The following is a 22,701-nucleotide window of genomic DNA, read 5'->3' on the forward strand; positions in this document are numbered from 1 at the left end:
GCTTCCAGCACCTTGTTGAATCTCTGCCACGAAGAATTGAGGCAGTTCTGAAGGCAAAAGGGGGTCCAACCCGTTACTAGCATGGTGTACCTAATAAAGTGGCCAGTGAGTGTATAATCCTATCATTAGAATCCTTTAGAGCCGCCACGCCTGAAAGCGGGAGAACCGTGTTATTAGAAAGTCTGGACACGGGTGGGTCCACCGAGGGAGAAGCAGCCCAGTTGTCCGTGAGCTCTTTAGCAAATGGGTACAGTACGCCGAGACGCTTCCCTCTTTGAAAGCGTCTGGTCGGATCTTGTCTTTCCCTGGTAAAAATCTTTCCAAACTCGGAATGGAAAGGAAATACCCTGGAGGGTGTTTCCGCCCGTCTGAACGAAACCTCCTGATCTGAGGATTTCGCAGGGGGGTCAGCAATCTCGAAGGTCTGGTGAATCGCTGCAATGAGGTTCTGCACCGTAACCTTCATGTTCGAATCCAGCTCTAAAATCCCCTCAGAAGACCTGTCCGAGAACGCTTCACCTGACTCGGGAGAGGAGGCCCGGGAAGGAGGCTGCTGAGACGGACTATGCGGTGAGATGGGACGAGGGGAGGATTCCGGCTGGAGATCCTGCCTGGGTCTTTTGCGACTAACGCTGGCTGACTCAGACGGAATCTCTTGAGACCTGCTGGACCCTGCAGAAGTGTCCAGGGGCAACTTATCCAGAGCAGCTACCAGGGACTGAGACACCCTGGTGAGGTCTGCCACTGATTGAGAAAGATGAAGCCCAGCCAGGAATGGGGGGTTCACTCTCACATGGGGCCATAGATGGCTCCTGCGCGGCGTCAGGCTGAATTGGATTGCTACAGTCCAGGCAGAGGGGAGTGGACTGACCTGAGGGAAGTTTGCGATTGCAAGAAGAGCACGCAAAGTACTTGACTAGAGTGCAGGGGGGAGCCGTAGAGCGGGCACGATCAGATTTAGAGTTAGACATAGTGATAACTGAGGTAGTGCCGGAAGGTTGGGGGACAGAAGGCAGATGCAGCGCTACTCACAGTCCGGTGTCCCCAGAGACAATGCTATCCGGCTTGTCTGCAGGTCAGAGCGAAATCCGGCTGACGGGCCCAGAGAGCGATATCCGGCTGACAGAACTGCGTCCGGCTGACAGGCTGGGAAGATGGCGACCGCCTGAGAGGAATGGGAGAACGCGCGCTTCCAGGGGAAGAAGGGCGGCGTTAACTGCCTGGCTGAAGGAGGCACCGCCCGCTGGCCAAGAATAGGCTGGGGTGCAAGAAGGAGGCGGTGGGAGGGCCTGGGACGGGCGGGAGAGAAGCCCGCTTAGAAGAAAGGGGCGGGGGGCGTGGCCGCGACGCAGAAGAAGGCCCGAAATGAAGCCGGGGCCTAAATTAATAGCGGTGGCCGCCTGTCAGTGCAGGGCGGCGCGGAGGTCCCGCAGCGCTGCCGCAGCAACCGCTCTGCAGAGCGCCGTTGCCATCTGCTGGGCCCAGGACTGAAGGCGGGGGGGGAAAACGCCGGGAAAGGCCCCTTCTGACGCCAGGGCCAGGAGTAATTGCGGAGGCCGCAGTGGCCGCTTTGAATAAGATTGGAGCTGCCGAGATGCCCATCTAGGGATGAGGAGGACGTGACTCGGCCCCCATACTTACCTCCGTCTGGCAATCAATAAAGGTACCTCAATATCCCACGCTGTCTGTCTTCTGTAGTGTCCGCGTCCCATCCAGACCGACAGGCTCTGGTGGGCGAGTGGGTGGGAGACGGGGAGCGAGGACCATCTGGATCGCTGGCACGCATCCGTGCTGAGCTCTTGGTCCCGCCGTAGAGACCTATGAGGATACGGGGTGGCAGTACACGCCGTACTCATAGTCTCTTTGTGGGAGTACAGCTGTGACTCTTCACACTGTATCCCTCCGGAACCTGAAAAGGAACGACGCACATCGAGGTAGATCTGGGTCTAATGAAAGACCCGTGTCCACCTCCTACTGACACTAAGCTAAACTGAGGAATTCCCTGCCGGTCGGTGGGGTGTACACTGCGGAGGAGGAGCTAACTTTTTTTGTGCATAGTGTCAGCCTCCTAGTGGCAGCAGCATACACCCATGGTCTCTGTGTCCCCCAATAAGGCGAACGAGAAATCGCTATAACTTGTGACGTTATAGCAATATTGCTAGCGATATCGCTATGTCTGATACTTACCTACAACCCGCTCCCCCGCTGCTGATCGCGCGAGAACAGGCTGGACCATTTCTCGTCGTCAGCTTCCTGCTGTGACGACGAGCGACGCGTGGAGCCGGGCGGGAGGACGCAGGATCGCCTGGTGTGACAGGTAAGTAGCGATCCCCGTCCCCAGCGATGTCGCTGGTGAGATCTGCCTGTGTGGCAGCTCACTAGCGACCACTTAGCGATGCACCAGCGATCCTGACCGCGTCATATCGCTGGTCGGGATCGCTGGTGCATCGCTAAGTGTGACAGTACCTTAAAACCAGTATAACATGGATGACAGCAAATACAAGTTGACGTACCCCAGACTCCTGTCGGGGTCCCGGTCTGCTTGCTCTGAATGATCTGCTTTCCAGGCTCAGGATTTAAAGATGGCTGCAACAAACATAATGAGAAACTGATTAGTAAACTTGTTTCTGTACAATAAAGGACATTTATCACCTCCATGCCCTTAATACACCTGATTTCAACTACACAGAAAAAGTCTTTTGATTAAGAAAAACCATCAGGTAGGTTACAACTAACCGGTGGGTTTTCTTTATTTACTGGATTAACCCCATAGTGGTCAGGGAGGCTCATCTGCAAAATTAGACAAAGTACTTTCTACATTGTATTTTAGGTTTTCAGATTAATCTACGTACAAAGTCTTCCTCCTCGAACTGTGGCTTTTTCTTGTCCGCGTTCTTTTCCTCTCTGGTCTCGGACGGTTGCTTTTCCTGCAGGGAAGTGTTCTTACGGAGAGCACTGCCATTTCGGTGGCGATGGCCGGCGCTTCCTGCCCCGTTACTGCCACTACCTCCTCTCTGCACCGGGCCGTCCTGCTGTCCCCTTGATGCCCCATGCCACCCTGGCTGTGATGATGGATTAGTCCCTTTCGAGACCCCAGAGTCCACCGAATCATGGCGTAGAAGGGATGGTTGGTGCCACGAATCTGAGAAAGAAGACGCAGGAGTGAGAATTGTACTTGAGCTGCTGATGTGTTTGGTCTACAGAGAAAGGAAAACACTCTGGATGGACACGAGATCATCAGTCACTAAGAGCACAGCAAAATATCAAAAATGAGTAAAGGCCAAGTTACACAAGATGTCCCAGCGATTCCACCAACGATCCGACATGGATGGGATGGCTGGGACATAGTTAGACAGCCCCTCCAGCAATCAGAACCAGCAAGCAAGCTGGTTTCCAATGTAAACAGCGGGTATCTAAGAGCCGCACGGCTCTTAGATACCCGCTGTTTAGATTGGAGTCCAGCGTCGCTGGTCTCTTGCTGCCACACGCAGCGATGCGTGCCGGGCCAGCGTGAGACCAACGATCAAAAACGGCCCAGGACGATCCAGCGTGATCAGCGATACCCGGCAGGGGGGGGCCGGTCACTGATCCATGTCTCACAGCGAGATCGCTGTGCCGTCACAAAATCCGCGATCTCGCTGGCGATATCACTGTGTGTGACGGGGCCTTAACACTATTAACCCCAACAGACATATGTGTACACCCTACATCGGGGGTGTGGATGTATTGCGCCTGCTCCAGAGCTGAACTTATCATTCTCCGTATATAGCAATAAATGCCTCCAATGGCAGCAACAGAGGCCAGCTCCAAACTGTCGTGCCAGCCTGAGGCTTCCAAGAGTCACTGTTCATCTTTGTGGCTTGTTACTACAATATACAGCACAAGCTATCCAAATGATCACAGGTTCTAGCATTGTATGGGAAGAGGAAAAAAAAAAAAACATTTAAATTCCCAATAAAAAAAACCCAAAACAGGTTTGTCATTGCTGGGCCTGCAAATGACCGATTTATGGAAGTTTAAAATAAAACTGTATGGTAAACAAAGAAAAAAAAAAAAATAGCAAAATGATGTTTTCAAGTTATCCTGCATTTCCTCAAAAAAGATGGAATAAAATGCAATAAAACATTGTCATGTACCCAAATATGAACTATAACTTGCCACACAATACCTTAAAATGACTCCATTGGCAAAGAGAATGATACAAGTCTCAGATAAAAAGGCGACCAGAACAATTTTTGTGTTTTTATGAGGGTGGTAAGTTTTGGTATCGTGTTAAGGCCCCGTCACACATAGCGATCTCACTAGCGAGATCGCTGCCGAGTCACAGTTTTTGTGACGCAACAGCGATCTCACCAGCGAGATCGCTGTGTGTGACACTGACCAGCGACCGCCCCCCCTGCCGGTATCGCCGATCGCTGTAAGAAAGCCCTGGACATTTTTTTGGTCGCTGGTCTACCGCTGGCCAGCACGTATTGCTGCATGCACACATGTCCCTTAGAAACCTGATGTGTACCTTAGTTACCAGCTCCCTGCATCAGCGCGCTGGTAACTACACAGCGATTGCGTGCGATGGGCGTCGCTGGTGAAGCTGCCTGTTTAGCAGCTCACCAGCGATCATGACACGTTGATATCGTTGTCGGGATCGCTGGTGAGTCGCTATGTGTGACGGGGCCCTAAAGGCTCTTTTACATTTAGCGATGCACCAGCGATCCGACCCGGTCAGGATCGCTGGTGCATCGCTAAATGATCGCTAGTGAGCTTTCACACAGAAAGATCTCACAGCGATGCAGCAGCGACGCAGCGCACGATACTCACCTTTCACACACAGCGATCCTGCGTCCTCCCGCCCGCGTCCAGCGTCGCTCGTCTCACACAGCAGGAAGCAGACGACGAGAAATGGAGCTGTGCGATCAGCGATGGACAGCGGGGGAGCCGGTCGGAGGCAAGTATCACACATAGCGATATCGCTAGCAATATCGCTATAACGTCACAAAATCAGTGACGTTTTAGCGATATCGCTAGTAATATCGCTATGTGTAAAACCCCCTTTAGTCAGCTGAAAAAAAAGTTTGATTACTCAGCAAGAGAAATAAAATAATCTTGCAATTATGAGACCTTTAATGAATGACAAGATTAAAATAAGTGATGGTACACAGAAGCCTTCCAGACTCCCGAGGTCTCTATCATGGGTCAGTCAGGTGTAACATAGTATGTGAAGAAACACAAATATAGGCACAGAGCAGAGATAGCAGAATAAATGAACATTTGAGACAAAGACAAAACAAAAAAACAAAACAAAAGAATAAAACAAACTGAGCTCAGAGTGAATCTTTACTTAGCTTAGAAGGTGTGAAAGTTTTATTGTTCCAATATCCATGTAATATCAAGAGACCTGATGTCCTCAGAGGAGTGAGACAGTCCCTAGAGACACAGAGGGTATCAGGTCTCTGATCTTATATGATTACTGGGACAATAAAACTCACTTATCTATAAGCTAATTAAGGATAAGTGTGTTTCTTCAGATACTTTGTTATACTATGCCTGATAGAGATCCAAGTAGTCTGGAAAGCTGCTGTGTAAAGGGCCTGTCATTTCAAGTATACCCGGCATAAGGAGTATTGGGGGAGGGGGGAGGGGGGATGGCTTTGATTGTATTACTACAAGATATGTGAATTGTTACATGTATATTGATATCCACTGTTTATTGTTTAAAATCTTTTGAAACCTAAATAAAAATAACTGGTTTAAAAAAAAAAAAAAAGGGCCTGTCACACTAAGCGATATCGCTAGCAATATCGCTATAACGTCACTGGTTTTTGTGACGTTATAGCGATATTGCTAGCGATATCGCTATGTCTGATGCTTGCCTCCGACCGCTCCCCCACTGGTTATCGCTGATCGCGCGAGAACGTCCTGGACCGTTTCTCGTCGTCAGCTTCCTGCTGTGGAGACGAGCGACGCGTGGACGCGGGTGGGCGGGCGTCAGGATCGCATCGTCTGACAGGTAAGTAGCGACCCCCGACATGTCGCTGGTAAGATCTGCCTGTGTGGCAGCTCACTAGCGACCACTTAGCGATGCACCAGCGATCCTGAACGCGTCATATCGCTGGTCGGGATCGCTGGTGCATCGCTAAGTGTGACAGTACCTTAAGGGTCCCGTCACACATAGCGACGCTCCAGCGATCCTGACCTGGTAAGGATCGCTGTTGCGTCGCTATATGGTCGCTAGTAAGATGTCAAACAGGCAGATCTACTCAACGACAGAGCAACGATCCGGCAATCCGTATAACGACGTCGGCGGTCGTTAGTACCTTGTCACAAAGCAGCTATTCTGACGACTCACGCCTGCGTCCCTGAGTCGCCAACGAGGTCACTCGTAGGCGTCAAACACAGCGATGCATGCTGGACAGCGAGACGCCGATGATGAAAAAATGGCCCAGGACATTCAAGCACGATCAGCGATATCCAGCAAGGGGGGAAGGGGGGGGGGGGGGCAGTCGCTGCTGCGTGTCACATGTAGCGAGATAGCTGGCACGGTCACTGTTGTTGCGTCACAAAATCGGTGACGCTTCAGCGATCTCGCTATGTGAGACGGGGACTTTGGGCTGTGTTCACACGTCCAGCAGTCAGATCGGATCCAGCAGCAACTGGATAACTGATCTCTCCTGGATCCATTTTTTCTTTAACAATGAAGTCTATGGAAAACAGTCGGCCATCTTTCTTCTTTCATTTCTAACGGTTCCGTTTATTTTGCCTACTGGATCCAATTAGAAAAAAAATCGGTTACAAATAAAAGAAAAACAAATGCCCGATTAATCCACAGATTTCAATGTTAAAAGTGGATCTATTAGAAATCAGTCATTTAAAAAACAGGACTAAAGAGAAATAGTAAAAAAAAAAAAAAAAAATGCCCATAATCATACTAACTTAAAAAAAAAAATAAATCTTATTTCCAGGTCATCTTTAATGCACTTTGTGCTTCGTAAAAGCAAAATCCAACAAACGAGAAATAACACTTTTTTTCCCCACCATTTTATCTCACTTGCAATTAGTCAGTAGATTATTGGCAAGACCGAATGCTGCCATTCAAAACTAAAAATCGTCCCACCAAAAACAAATCCTACTAGAAAGCTGCATTACTTATTTTTTCAGGAATCAAGCTTTAGTTATTCACCCCTTTTATCACCTACATTGTGATTGCGGGTGCTGCTATTTTATCATTACAAGGTGCCTAACAATTATCCTGTGGTCTGCCATGTCAGTGCTCCTAATAGGCAGCGTGTCATGGGATGCCCATTTACAGTACTGACAGGTATGGTACCAATACAGAAGTAGTGCAGAGTATCATAAGAACCACCAAGCTCTTACATTGACAAATCCAATAGGGGCCTAAAATAATAAGGAACAAAAAAAAAAAAAGAAAAAAAAAAAAGTTAAACAAAAACAATGGCCCCTATTCACAAAGGCTGTCGTTTTCTACAGCAGTCTTACTAAATTTGGCATGTCTTCTGCCAGGAATATTTTTTTTCAAGACGTGTGCCCAACTTTTCAATTAATCTTCCAACTGTCCTGAGCCCCTGCCACAGCTGGCGTAGATTTGTCCTACCCTACACCACTTATATGCCATTTGGCCAGGCTCCATCCAATCTCCACTGACAAAAATTGTTAAAGCTGAACGGAACTAGAAATGTCAAATGTTGCTGAATTTTTGTACAATTGTGTTACGTCAAAAAAATTGCGACATTTCAGGCAGTTTTCAGAATTCTGGTGAAAAACTGCTTGATGAATCAGGATCAACGGCTTAATTCCCCCCTCCCCAAAAAAAACCCAAAAGCTATTCATCATACAGAAAGACATAACTACATAAATTTGGTACTGCTGTAGTCGTACTGACCTATAGGATACAGTTTTGTAATCATTTACATTACAGGTCACTAAAATATTAAAGACACGTAGAGGGCCTAAAGAACAGAATTGGGAGATTTCTTAAGGGGTTAAATCTCATGACACATGCTAGCATGCACTGGAGGATGTGAAGCACTACAAGCCTCAGGCTTACCTCCTGTGGTGCGTAGGGGACCATTGTTGAAGAATCCATCAGAAGAATTGTGTCTTCTGCGACTCACTCCCAAACGGCCCTCACCCCTGGGAAGGTGTTCTCCATGTTTTTCGACAATGCCTGCAGAGGACTGAGCAACAGAGGAGACCAGCTGAAACCAATGATCAGTTAATGCAGGTAATTTATAGGTCAATACAGACAGAATAGGAACGTCAGACTCCAGAGAACAGTAGCTGCTCTCACTTCTTAACCCTTTCCATAATGCAAAAATAGATTTACTTTGGTCTTGTGTTCTTCTTTGGCAGGAATGGTACAAAAAGGGCAGCATGGTGGCTCAGTGGTTAACACTGCAGCCTTGCAGCGCTGGAGTCCTGGGTTCGAATTCCACCAAGGACAACATCTGCAAGGAGATGGAATGTTCTCCCTGTGTTTGCGTGGGTTTCCTCCCACATTCCAAAGATTGTGAACCCCATCGGGGACAGTGATGATAATGTGTGCAAACTGTAAAGCGCTGCGGAATATGTTAGCGCTATATAAAAATAAAGATTATAAAAAAAGGACTTCTGCTCTTTGCATCATATCCAGAACTATTGGCACTAAACGTATTGCTGTGGCAAATACGAGTGAAAGGATCTGTCAGCACAAAGTATCTACAACTAGCTCCTCAGTCACGGCTATGGAGCACCGAACCCCTCAGCCACGGCTAGGAAGCGCCGAGCTCCTGCGCTTAGTTTGAACATCCATTTTGCACTGCGCTTTAGTCACTGAAATACATGAACTCTTCCCCACGTGCCCTGAAAAGTTTAATTCACCCATCGTCTCTATTGATTTGCTTATCTCTATTGGAAATTATTTTCTTTAATTGCTTTGCAGCCTCCATGTTTATGGATGCTTTAAATTCAATACAATGAAAGGTGCTCAAGGGGGAAGCACGAAAAATAACAGGAGCTTACCTTGGTGGACTGAGGTGTGGAGAAGCTAAGCCAAGCAGGAACAAAGTCATGCTGCGCCATTTAGGTTGTAGATCTTCTAGCACTGAATTGAGGCATTAATCCTCATGGCCAAGGCAGGGTCTGCTGAAAGGAAAAGGCAACACTACCTTCAGCACCCCAGTCATACAGAAAACAGAGTGAGCGCTACAACAGTGCAGCAAACTAAGATCCCAAGATCTCAGATGCAGCGTTACATCCTGTATGACACTCCAGAGCAGCACTCACTATTCTGCTGGTACAGTCACTGTGTACATACATTATATTACTGATCCTGAGTTACATCCTGCATTATATTCCAGAGCTGCACTCACTATTCTGCTGGTGCAGTCACTGTGTACATACATTACTGATCCTAAGTTACATTCTGTATTATCCTCCAGAGCTGCACTCACTATTCTGCTGGTGCAGTCACTGTGTACATACATTACTGATCCTGAGTTACATCCTGTATTATATTCCAGAGCTGCACTCACTATTCTGTTGGTGCAGTTACTGTGTACATACATTACTGATCCTGAATTACACTCCAGAGCTGCACTCACTATTCAGCTGGTGCAGTCACTGTGTACATACATTACTGATCCAGCGTTACATCCTGCATTTTACCCCAGAGCTGCACTCATTATTCTGCTAAAGAATTTGCAAACTTCTGTAACCATTTAACTGCATGGAGAAAACTTACCCCTTAGTATGTGCACGCAGGGCAGCACCTTCCAGTATTGTAGGCCAGCTGAGATGTTTGATATCGTTCACTTATTATAGGGTGATAGAGGGTAAGGGCAGCCCCTCGTACTGACTGGCAGGGAACAGCCCCACTTCTACATGCCAGCTTGCCCTTTATTGTGAACTTGGCACGTTTTCAAGTGCTCATTTTGATTGTTTTAATCAAAACTTAGAATAAAAAAAAAAAGTTACAAAAAAAAAAAATTAAATCCTGTAAATGCAAGAGGTCACATGGGGCAAGAACCTAATCACTAATCAGTATGGAAAAAAAAATAAAAAAAGGAAAAAAAAAAAAAAAAAAAATACCACAAATTCTACGTTCACCTCATGAAACAGACATGAGGGTAAGTAAATAGTCAATACGGATATGCGTCATACAATAATATCCATCCGGGTCTTTTCCAGATGTTGGGTCAGGACCGTAGAGAGGACGCTGCTGGAGATGTCCACACTTGTGCCGATTCTCTACACTGGAGTGATGCCTTCATTAAATTCAAGGATGAAAAATTCAAGTGGTAAAGCAAATAAAAATGTGGAAAAAACAAGAAAGGACTTTTATTTCAGGAGGCAAATCTAAACCGGTGACTATAATGTGACCATTATAGCAGATGACTAAGGATTCGATTCATAAGAAAATTCTTCAAAAAAAACCTCCAAAATCCAGTCATATCACTGACAAACACTGGCAAGTGGAGGATCAAGTATGGAGGACAGCGATGGGGCAGACTCGTGTAGCGTGCCGTCAGGGAGGAAAGGAAGCCTTCTTTATGTCAAACTTATTGTGGTCCCTGCGAGGGAAAAAAAAAAAAAAAACAAGAACATTAAAACACACTTGATTACCATGTTAAAAAAAAAAAAAAAAATTATATATATTATAAAAATTACAATATATCTATAAACACATATACACACATTTGAGCAATTATTTTGACAGTTAGCACTCAGGCTATGTGCACACGCTGCGGATTCACCCGCGGATTTGTATCTGCGGATCCACAGGTAAAACTGCAGGTAAAATGACCCGCGGCTTTACCTGCAGATTGGCCAGCGGTTTGCCCCTGCGGTTTGCCCCCTTGGCAATGGAATAGGTGGCAAACCGCAGCGGAATCCGCAGAAAGAATTGACATGTCAATTCTTTCTGCGGATTCAAAACCGCAGCTTTTCCGCAGCAGAAAAACCACAGCATGTGCACAGCAGAATGTAAGTCACATAGACTTACATTGTACTGTACACTGTCTGCAGAACTGCTGCGGATCCGCAGAGGCCAAATTCGCAGCGTGTGCACATAGCCTTACTGCATGCTGGAACGTATAGTGTCACCACAGCAACTGACAAGTAGTGGGTGTATTATGACTTCCAAATTGTATGGAGCTGGACGTGGCTCTCATGGGGGGCGCATACTGGACCTCAGTAGGGCCGTGTGTTTCGGCATACTAAATACGATTCTATTAAGTGAGAAAAGCGCTGCACACGACATGTAAGGACTCTGTCCCGCTTTGTGCATGGAGCCGTAGACTGTCCCAATAGATGAGCAGTCTCCGGAGAGCCCAGCCTGCGGTTTTTACGGGCATGTTAACATAATGCTACGGCAGGAAGTTTCGCCACCAAAACATTGAGCAATAAAGTTGCAAGAGTTTTTCTTGAGCGGCTGGGACATGTGGCCAGGACCAAGCTGCAGCCACGTGACTGATAGTTGTGGTCACCGTCTGGGTTATTATTCACCGGGGCAGGGAGACACCTAAACACCAAGCTCATTATACAACACAGGTGACTATTACATCACTTGGCAGGTAAGAACATGACCGACGAGTACAACATGCAGCCAAGACAACGGCGCTCGCGGCTTACACGCAACGACAGCTCCGAGCGCTGCTCATCTAGTCCAATGCCAGAGACACATTGCATCTATGACTGACGTGTCTGGTGTAATCTATAACCCTGCACACGGAGCTCTTCTGCTGCAGAGCCTTGTCTGTCGTCTCGCATGGTGGGAGACTGAACTTGGAGCAGAGCAATGCAGATTTTCAGCAGTTTGGTAGTGAGCGCAGCTCTGGATGTGACTGGCCAACTTAATGCAGGAATCAAACATTTCACAAAGTTACCAGTTGATTAATAAAGAGGAGGGGGGCGGCATTATAATGCTGGAGTCAGATTATTTAACCCCAGCCCTGTGTTCTTCTGGGGAACTTCCACCAAAATACAATATTGGTGGCAATCTCCACCAGTCGTGCCCCGCTGGCCTGAAGCAAATTGATTTATTACCACTGCGAAAAATCCAGCTACTGATCGGAGAGCTGACACTTTTTCTTTTGCATAGAGAAACTGGAAACTTTAAATGTAGTTTATATTTGTAGATTACATCATAACCAGTGTCCTGTGAGCAGGAAGGGTTTGTAAACCTGGGAAAATAACTAAGCTTTCTGTAACGGACAGCAAGCATAGATTGCTCGGAATGAGACACGTGTATTCTAGAAAAGTAATCTTTTCTTCATACTCCAATAACATGTATTTCCAGAAGAATGGATCAGCTCCTCAATACCCCCATTAATCTCTCTGAGGTCTTAAAAAAAAATCTGATAAAAGAAGCTAGTAAGCGTACCTATTAGGCTATGTTCACACACTGCATTTTTTTCTGCAGCCAAAATTCAAGTTTTGCTGGGTTTTTCAGGATCCTAAAGTTCGGAGTTTGCTGCCACTTTGCAAGCATACTATACACAGTATTAGGCGGCAACCAATGCAAGACGTATGTGAAAAGATTTTTTTTAAAACAAAAAAAAAAGGCAATTCGATCAAATTATTTAGGGGAAAAAATTTTTTTATGTATATTATGTAGAGCCTTGTTTACTTATAATGTCATTAATCAGTAATACAAGTAAGACTATGCTTGGAGTGGAGAAACAAGGATTGTTTTAAAAAGAAAAAAAAAAAAAGGTTTTTGTTTAATGTATGAAAATCCAACATATGAAGAGCAGCCAAGAACTATTGTTCTACAAGGGAAAAAATACGCATTTGCAAATACAGGGGTGAAGTTAATTGTTCAGGCAGTGTTTACTTCATGCATCACTAATTTGATTAGTCTTGTAATGAGGAGAAACTAAAAGATTGCTGCATAAAACAAAGCTAAGTGCAAATTACAATACAATAAAAAAAATAGTTGCAAGGACACCAAGGCATTATGGTTTATACTTAGGGAAATAAAAAAAACTGCAAAATTACCATAAATTAATAACAGACCTCCGCAAAAAAAACCCAAAAACAAACAAAACACCATCTCTGTCCAGGTTTCACATCCTGCTATTTCTGCTTTTTTTTCCTCAGCAAAAACTGAGGTTTTTTTTGTACTTTTTTGCTTTCTATGGGTAAAAAAAAAAAAAAAAAAAAAAAAAGTTAAAAGAACTGACAGCATGAAGATTTAAAAAAAAAAAAAAAAAAAAAAAAAAACAATTCCGATTCAGTCAGGAATAAGAACAAAAAAAAACAAAAAAAAAAAAAAGTGTGCATGAGAGTTCTGAAACTCCACAGTTTTTGCTGCAAATGTAAAAAGCAGCTTTTAATCACTATAAGACTATGTTCACATGTTGCTTTTTTTCAGCTGTGTTTAAGGCTGGGTTCACACGTAGCGGAACTCTCGCGGAAATTACAGCGAGAATTCCATTCCGCGGGAAAATCGCATTTTAAATTCCCGCGATTTTCCCGCGGAAAAACTAGCATTTTGCAAGCGTAATTAGCTTGCAGAATTGCTAGTGTTTTCCAAGCGATCTGTAGCATCGCTTGGAGAACTGATTGACAGGTTGGTCACACTCGTCAAACATAGTGTTTGACTAGTGTGACCAACTTTTTACTATTGAGGCTGCCTATGCGGCCTCAATATTAAAAGATAGAATGTAAATAATAATAATAAAAAAAAAAAAAAATAATATTGTTATTCTCACCTTGCAACGTCCCGCCTCTCTCCACGCTCCCGGTCCTAGTAATCGTTTGCGACAATTACCGCGATGACATCTGTGCTCATGGGATCGCGACGTCTCGCGGTCATTCGCGATGACGTCGCGCGAATGACCGCGAGACTTCGCGATCCCGCGAGAACGGATGTCATCGCTCGCAAAGGCTTACTGGGACCGGGAGCGTGGAGAGAGGCGGGAAGGCTGCGCGGGACGTCGGAAGGTGAGAATAACAATATTTTTTATTTTAAATTCTAATTTTTACAGGGATATGGTGCCCCGAGGACAGTCTCCTCTCCGCCGGATCGTAGGTACCATCCGCGAATGTTCTGCTTACTTTTCACATGGTCTGCACAGCCACATGCGGAAAGTAAGCAGAACAATGTATTCCTATGGGTGCGCGATCGCCGCGATTCCTCAAAATTAATGAGCATGCTGTGTTTTTTACCGCGAAGCAATTCCGCCGCGGTAAAAACTGCAGCATTAGCACAGCATTGAGGAATCCCATAGGAATGCATGGGATGCTTATTTTTCTCGGTTAAAACCGCCGCAGAAACGCAAAAAAAAGCCACGTGTGAACTCAGCCTTAAAGTACCAGCAAAGTATGAGATTTCAGAAATCTCATGCACACACTGTTTTTTTGCAAAATGTAGCATGTAACTTCTTTCAGCATTTTTCACCCATTGACAGCAATGGGAAGTGCAAAACCACTGCAAAAAAAAAAAAAATGCAGGCATCAGGTGTTGCTGCGTTTTTGGCTCCAAAACCAAATTAAGTTGAATGAGGTTTTTTTTTAAAGCACTAAACTTTATCAACATGCACAACAGACAAATGTACCCTGACAAAAACGCAGAATCTCATACTGTTCCGCAGAATTTCATACTGCACACCTCAGCTGCTGCAGAACCTCATACTTCACACCCCTACACTTGAAAATAAAGTCTGCACCTTAAGAAGATGTGGTGATGTATGCAGTCTATTTAGTCCAACTATCAGTTGATGTTACTGAAGACGAGCAATGCCTGTCCTGGGCGTCCTTTTGGGCAGCTATGAGGTGTACCTGACTGGTGCTATAAAAAAAAAAAAAAAGTGTTAGTCTGTGTGCTATCCGGCTTTCATTCTTTTTGGTACAGATAAGATATGGATAGACAGATACGGATAAATGGATATATAGATAGAGCAGATTTCTAATCTGCTTTTGCTATTGAAAACATTATCTATGAGCTCAAAAACCTTTCAGGTGATGCGGTTTTTTAAAAAGCTGATCTGCTTTTGCAACTGAAAAACGTATCCTCAAAAAAAACGCAGGAAAGACGCTGTGTGTGAATGTAGCCTTAGATCAGGAATAGAACAGTCATTTATAGGACATTTCATAACTTTCCCAAATTCCTATGAAAAAATATTCTGCATATTCTGCATTGAACTACTGTACCCAACTTATTATAGATTTTAGGAGTCGGTCCATTTTATACAGACTCCAACTCCACGACTCCGACTCCACAGCCCTGCCTTTACAAACTAATCAAAAGCAAAAACGGTTTCTCACTACAGCCCTAGATGTGGCCGGAGCACAACACATGCTGCAAATCAAAACTAGCCAGAAAATCCTACTGTCTCTATAAGGGCACCTGCTCAACCATAGAGAAATGGGCTCTGCTAAGGGAAAGAAAACTGAATGTGGTGCACCTACCAGTCTAATGTCTAGGAACGGTCCCGATTCCCATGAACTGTAACTTGCCACTCCACTCTTCCAGTAAGCAGTTCCTGTTCAGCACAGATATTGCTGGTGAAATGCTGAGGAACTTCCTTTTCCCTCACTTTTTAGCACCTAATGCTCCTTCCCATTGTCCAATGGTTTGCCCACCCTAAACAAAGCCCGCCCCTCTATTTTGCTTATCTGGGGTCTGAACAGGGCAGGGACCAGGTATTTTTGTGCCCTAGGAACATGAAACCATTATTTCTTAACCCCTTCATGACCCAGCCTATTTTGACCTTAATGACCTGGCCATTTTTTGCAATTCTGACCAATGTCCCTTTATGAGGTAATAACTCAGGAACGCTTCAACGCATCCTAGCGATTCCGAGATTGTTTTTTCGTGACATATTGGGCTTCATGATAGTGGTATATTTAGGTCAATAATTTTTGCGTTTGTGAAAAAAATGGAAATTTGGCAAAAATTTTGAAAATTTTGCAATTTTCAAATTTTGAATTTTTATTCTGTTAAACCAGAGAGTTATGTGACACAAAATAGTTAATAAATAACATTTCCCACATGTCTACTTTACATCAGCACAATTTTGGAAACAACATTTTTTTTCGTTAGGAAGTTATAAGGGTTAAAAGTTGACCAGCAATTTAATTTTTACAACAAAATTTACAAAACCATTTTTTTTAGGGACCACCTCACATTTGAAGTCACTTTGAGGGGTCTATATGGCAGAAAATACCCAAAAGTGTCACCATTCTAAAAACTGCACCCCTCAAGCTACTCAAAACTATATTCAAGAAGATTATTAACCCTTCAGGTGCTTCACAGGAACTAAAGCAACATGGAATGAAAAAATGGACATTTTAATTTTTCCAACCAAAATTTTATTTTAGCATCAGTTTTTTCATTTTCACATGGGTAACAGGATAAAATGTATCCTAAAATTTGTTGGGCAATTTCTCCTGAGTACACTGATACCTCATATGTGGTCATAAACCACTATTTGGGCGCACGGCAGGGCTCAGAAGGCAAGGAGCGCCATTTTACTTTTTGAATGTAAAATATGCTTGAATGTTTAGCGGTTGCCATGTCTTGTTTTAAGAGTACCTGTGTGCCTAAACATTGGAGCTCCCCCACAAGTGAGCCCATTTTGGAAACTAGACCCTCCAAAGAACTTATCTAGATGCATAGTATGCACTTTGAACCCCCAGGTGCTTCACAAATTGATCTGTAAAAAAAAAAAGTACTTTTTTTTTTTTCACAAAAATTTTATTTGGCCTCAGTTTTTTCATTTTCACATGGGCAACAGGATAAAATGGATCCTAAAATTTGTTGGGCAATTTCTCCTGAGTACATCAATATCTCATATGTGGTCATAAACCACTGTTTGGGCGCACCGCAAGGCCCGGAAGGGAAGGAGCGCCATGTGACTTTTTGATTGGAAAATTAGCTCCAATCGTTAGCGGACACCATGTCGCATTTGGAGAGCCCCTGTGTGCCTAAACATTGGAGCTCCCCCACAAGTGACCCCATTTTGGAAACTAGACCCCCGAAGGAACTTATCTAGATGTGTGGTGAGCACTTTGAACCCCCAAGTGCTTCACAGAAGTTTATAACGCAGAGCAGTGAAAATAAAAAAATAATTTTTTTTCCTCAAAAATGATTTTTTAGCCCGCTATTTTTTATTTTCCCAAGGGTAACAGGATAAATTGGACCCCAAAAGTTGTTGTCCAGTTTGTCCTGAGTACACTGGTACCCCATATGTGGGGGAAAACCACTGTTTGAGCGCACGGCATGACTCAGAAGGGAAGGAGCGTCATTTGACTTTTTGAATGGAAAATTAGCTCCAATCGTTAGCGGACACCATGTTGTGTTTGCAGAGCCCCTGTGTGCGTAAACTTTGGAGCTCCCCCACAAATGACCCCATATTGGAAACTAGACCCCCTAAGGAACTTCTCTAGATGCATAGTGAGCACTTTGAACCCCCAGGTGCTACACAGAAGTTTATAACGCAGAGCCGTTAAAATAAAAATATTTTTTTCCCTCAAAAAATAAATTTTTAGCCTGCTATTTTTTATTTTCACAAAGGTAACAGGATAAATTGGACCCCAAAAGTTGTTGTCCAGCTTGTCCTGAGTACGCTGGTACCACATATGTGGGGGGGACCACTGTTTGGGCACACGTTGGGGCTCAGAAGGGAAGTAGTGACGTTTTGAAATGCCGACTTGATGGAATGGTCCGTGGGCGTCATGTTATGTTTGCAGAGCCCCTGATGTACCTAAACAGTGGAAACCCCCCACAAATGACCCCATTTTGGAAACTAGATCACCCAAGAAACTAATATAGATGTGTGGTGAGCACGTTGAACCCCCCAAGTGCTTCAAAGAAGTTTATAACGCAGAGCCGTGACAATAAAAAAATATTTTTTTTTCCTCAAAAAATTATTTTTAGTCCACTATTTTTTATTTTCACAAGGGTAACAGGATAAATTGGACCCCAAAAGTTGTTGTCCAGTGTGTCCTGAGTACGCTGGTACCCCATAAGTGGGGGGGGACCACTGTTTGGGCACACGTTGGGGCTCGGAAGGGAAGTAGTGACGCTTTGAAATGAAGACTTGATGGAATGGTCTGTGGGCGTCATGCTACATTTGCAGAGCCCCTGATGTACCTAAACAGTGGAAACCCCCCACAAGTGACCCCATTTTGGAAACTATATCACCTAAGGAACTAATCTAGATGGGGGTTCAAAGTGCTGACCTCACAAGTGCTTCACAGAAGTTTATAACGCAGAGCTGTGAAAATAAAAAAATATTTTTTTTTCCTCAAAAAGTGATTTTTAGCCCACTATTTTTTATTTTCACAAGGGTAACAGGATAAATTGGACCCCAAAAGTTGTTGTCCAGGTTGTCCTGAGTACGCTGGTACCCCATATATGGGGGGGACCACTGTTTGGGCACACGTTGGGGCTCGGAAGGGAAGTAGTGACGCTTTGAAATACCGACTTGATGGAATGGTCTGTGGGCGTCATGTTACGTTTGCAGAGCCCCTGATGTACCTAAACAGTGGAAACCCCCCACAAGTGACCCCATTTTGGAAACTAGACCCCCCAAGGAACTTATCTAGATGTGTGGTGAGCACGTTGAACCCCCAAGTGCTTCACAGAAGTTTATAACGCAGAACCGTGAAAATAAAAAATCTTTTTTTTCCACAAAAATAATTATTTTCGCCCCCATTTTTTTATTTTCCCAAGGGTAACAGGAGAAATTAGACCCCTAAAGTTGTTGTGCAATTTTTCCTGAGTACCCTGATACCCCATAAGTGGGGGTACACCACTGTTTGGGCACACGTCGGGGCTCGAAATGGAGGGAGCACCGTTTGACTTTTTGAACGCAAAATTGGCTGGAATAAATGGTGGCTCCATGTCGCGTTTGGAGAGCCCCTGATGTGCCTAAACAGTGGAAACCCCTCAATTCTATCTCCAACCCTAACGCCAACACACCCCTAACCCTAATCCCAACCCTAATCATAACCCTAACCACAACCCTAATCCCAACACACCCCTAACGAAATCCCAACTCTAACCCTAACCACAAGCCTAACCGTAATCCCAACCCCAACCCTAACCCTAAATTCAACCCTAACCCTAAATTCAACCCTAACCCTAAATTCAACCCTAACCCTAAATTCAACCCTAACCCTAAATTCAACCCTAACCCTAAATTCAACCCTAACCCTAAATTCAACCCTAACCCTAAATTCAACCCTAACCCTTAGTCCAACCCTAACCCTTAGTCCAACCCTAACCCTTAGTCCAACCCTAACCCTTAGTCCAACCCTAACCCTTAGTCCAACCCTAACCCTTAGTCCAACCCTAACCCTAACCCTAGCCCTGGACCTAACCCTAATGGAAAAAAAAAAAAAAAAATATTTTATTATTTGTCCCTACCTATGGGGGTGATAAAGGGGGCGGTGATTTACTTTTTATTTATTTTGATCACTATGAAAGTTTATCATAGTGATCAAAATAAATGAATCTGCAGCATTGCAGATTCGATTCGGCGCACTGCGCATGCGCCCGCCATCTTGCAAGATGGCGGCGCCCATGACGCTGGACGGCAGGACACCGGGACGGATAGCGGGAGATCGGAGGCACAAAGGAGGGTGAGGGGGTGATCGGAGGGTGAGAGGGGATGATCGGAGGGCTGGGGGGGGAGGAGAGAAGGCGGGGGGGGCAGATCATGACGGCGGCTGCCGATCGGTGCCGTCAGAAGGTGGCGGCAGCCGATCGGTGCCGTCAGTCGGTGTGGGGGGGGGTCGGGTCTCGGTGTCCAGCCATGTCCGATGCTATTTCAGCATCGGCCATGGCTGGATTGTAATATTTCACCAATTTTCATTGGTGAAATATTACAATCGCTCTGATTGGCAGTTTCACTTTTAACAGCCAATCAGAGCGATCGTAGGCACGTGGGGGCTAAGCCACACCCCCAGGTGTTAACTCTGAAGGGTCCTTTGTGTGCGGGTCGGGTGACCTTTCAGTGACCCCGGTCACCCGACCCGCAGGGGGGCTATTTATAGCATGACGCCTACGTAGGCGTCATAGGTCGTTTGGGCACTGCTTTTCATGACGCCTACGTAGGCGTCATAGGTCGTGAAGGGGTTAACAGATGAGGATTCTGGTGCCATATTTATGTTCTATTGCTATCCTTTGTTGCTCTATTTATGTACTGATGAGGATTCTGGTGATCAATATAGCTCCAGAATTATCCACTCAAATACATCACAAGAGCCATCAAAAATACATGAATACAGCACTAGAACCACCATCAGTACATGAATACAAGAACCAAGCTTAGTACAACAATTAATTGCAATGTCAGGTCAGCCCCTATATACAATTGCATCACACAAACCTATAACTCCAAGAATGTCCTTTACAATGGCGAGATGCTGGGAGTTATCAGTCATTATCAGACCATACAGGAACCACAGTACTGATGAGATGTAGTCAGTATCACCAAAAACATTAATAGGTTTTTGTTGCGTTCCCGTGTGGTCGGCGGGCGCGTCAAAACGACGCATCCGCATTGCCTGAGTACCCAATGTTAAAGATAGGTACGCAGGATGCATGCAGAAGTATGCGGACCAAAACGGAAGTGGGCAGAGCTTCAGGGAGGAAGTACGCCGTCGTCTGAAGAGCCTCGGTACGCAAGTGTGAACTTAGCCTAAGCTGTCAGGACTTTCAGTGATCATTTAAGATGCAATCAGCTGACAGTTATTCATTCCTACAGACTCGCTCTTGGCCGCATGTTTTTATATTGGGATGGAGGACAATTCTTCAGGAAGAACCCTACAGATGCCAATGCGGACACAGAGTTCTTCACCTAAGGCTTAAAGAAGTTGTTCACTGCTTGGACAAGCCCTTCTCATACTCCACGCTTGACCCTGATTAAAAAACAAACAAGAAGAAAAACAAAACACTACACTCACCTCCCGTGCTAGTGCCGTTCCTGTGGTGTCGACATTCACTCTCCCCGGGTCTCTCATACAGTTGTTGTGATGTGTGACCCCGGTGCCAATCAGCGCTTGGGTCACTTCTGCAGATGATCTCCGACTTCCTCTTCATGTTCAATTTGTCTGAAGGTGGGGCCAGCCCTAATTGGGAGCCAAGGTCACGTGTCACAACAGCACGGGAGCCCGGGGGGGGGGGGGGGGGGGGGGGGCGCGGAGCGTGCTGACACCACAGGAACGGCTCCGGCTCACGAGGTGTGTATAAGATTTTTTTTAATTGGGGCCAAGCTTGGGGTATGAGTAGCGGTTGTCCTAGTAGAGTAGTAGTGGACAACCCCTTTAAGCCAATTCTCAGACACGTCGCACAAAACAAAAAACATTTGTGTGACTTGCTGTCATGCTATTTTACAGATGCAACTTCTACAACTTTACCAAAAAACCTCTCTCCCGTCTGCACTACTTTAGTGATCTCTGCTTGCCATCAGTGAACGGGATCATTCTATTTTTGTGCCCGAAGTGCGATTCTGTCCTACTGGTGCAGAGCTCATTGTGAGCTTTGCTCTGACAAATGCGGCTAAACCTTTGCGTGATGACACATGGAGTTAGATCTCATACAGCGATTAGAAAGCAAAGGGCAAAACAAGATTCCAGACTGAGAGGCCAGCTCCATGTGCTGCATCAGTTCAGGGCTGCAGGATCTGTGACCCATGTCCCTTTTATATGCCACAATCAGCAAGCTCCCAGTACCAGGAAACAAGAAAAGTCTCTTCCCTCTGACATTCCCCGATATGGTTTTATGTCAGGACAAATGTAAAATAAAAAAGATACAGAAGTTAACTTTTTGGTTATAAATGGGTCATCTCAAAGCCAAAGGGACCTATTAAGAAATACAGGTGTTCTGTAAGCACGCCATACCCCCAACCAGTCTTAAAGGGGGCTTCATCAGAGAAAATAATTCACCCTAGTCTCAGCTGTCCAATCCCTGTGCTTTCTGCAGGCTGTTTGGGACATCTGGAAGACAGATTGTCCTGAGAAGAAAAGGCACATCCTGAGACCATTCATGTGAGGGGGCTTCTCATCCATAGAGGGGTCTTACAATTTTGCCCAAAATCACTGCAATAATGGAATCTAAACCTCCTCCAGGAGCAATTTGGTGATAAACAATGATTTTACCAACTTCGTGGAGACCAGGCCACAAGGCAAGAGTCATAATTAAGTGGTTCAATGAACAAAACATTGACATTTTGGTTAATGGACAGGAAACTCCCCAGACCTCAATCCTTAAAAAAACAGGGGGACAAGCAAAAACATAGGCATTGTGATAAACTCCAATCACTGATTAGGTAAAAAATAAGCGATCATTAGTCAGGATCTGGCCCAGAAGCCGATATCCAGCTGCTGGGGGCGAAGGGCAGAAGTCTTTAAAACTTGGGGTCAACTCTGTAAATAAATATTGAGCATTGAACTTGAGTCAGTCAAAAGTTTAAAAAGTTATGAAATGCTTATAATCGTACTTCAGTAACCATAGAAACATCCGACAAAGATCTAAAAACATTGAAGCAGCAAAACCTTGGGTAAAGCAAAGTTTACGTCTTAAAACTTTTTGTCCATGATTGTACATAGGTTGTCTTCTTAGTATGAATGGCCATGTGATATCATATTTCCTCTGCAGCAGCTGCACACAACTTACAATGACCCACTGATTTACAAGGCAATTAGTCGACAACGATTTACCCAAATAGGACAGTCCCTTTAAGGTCGAATTCACCA

General features: G+C 45.0%; 1 protein-coding gene across 3 annotated transcripts in view; it reads right to left on the reverse strand.

Annotated features, from left to right (window-relative positions):
• Nucleotides 1-22,701, reverse strand: part of GPBP1L1 (GC-rich promoter binding protein 1 like 1) — a 44,459-nt gene that overhangs the window by 12,402 nt on the left and 9,356 nt on the right. Inside the window, exons 2-7 of one of the 3 annotated variants that reach the window (XM_073544462.1) lie at nt 14,664-14,785; nt 9,734-10,562; nt 9,013-9,135; nt 8,060-8,189; nt 2,853-3,142; nt 2,514-2,586 (exon numbers count right to left, since the gene is read on the reverse strand). In XM_073544462.1, the coding sequence (XP_073400563.1) occupies nt 2,514-2,586; nt 2,853-3,142; nt 8,060-8,189; nt 9,013-9,072 (553 nt within the window). In that variant the 5' untranslated portion in view covers nt 9,073-9,135; nt 9,734-10,562; nt 14,664-14,785. The remainder of the gene's footprint in view (nt 1-2,513; nt 2,587-2,852; nt 3,143-8,059; nt 8,190-9,012; nt 9,136-9,733; nt 10,563-14,663; nt 14,786-22,701) is intronic. The other 2 variants (XM_073544463.1, XM_073544461.1) reach the window with 2 other exon arrangements.

Source organism: Dendrobates tinctorius, unplaced genomic scaffold, assembly GCF_039654945.1.
Source record: "Dendrobates tinctorius isolate UK_male_01 unplaced genomic scaffold, ASM3965494v1 ptg000138l, whole genome shotgun sequence".
Classification (NCBI taxonomy): Eukaryota; Metazoa; Chordata; class Amphibia; order Anura; family Dendrobatidae; genus Dendrobates; species Dendrobates tinctorius.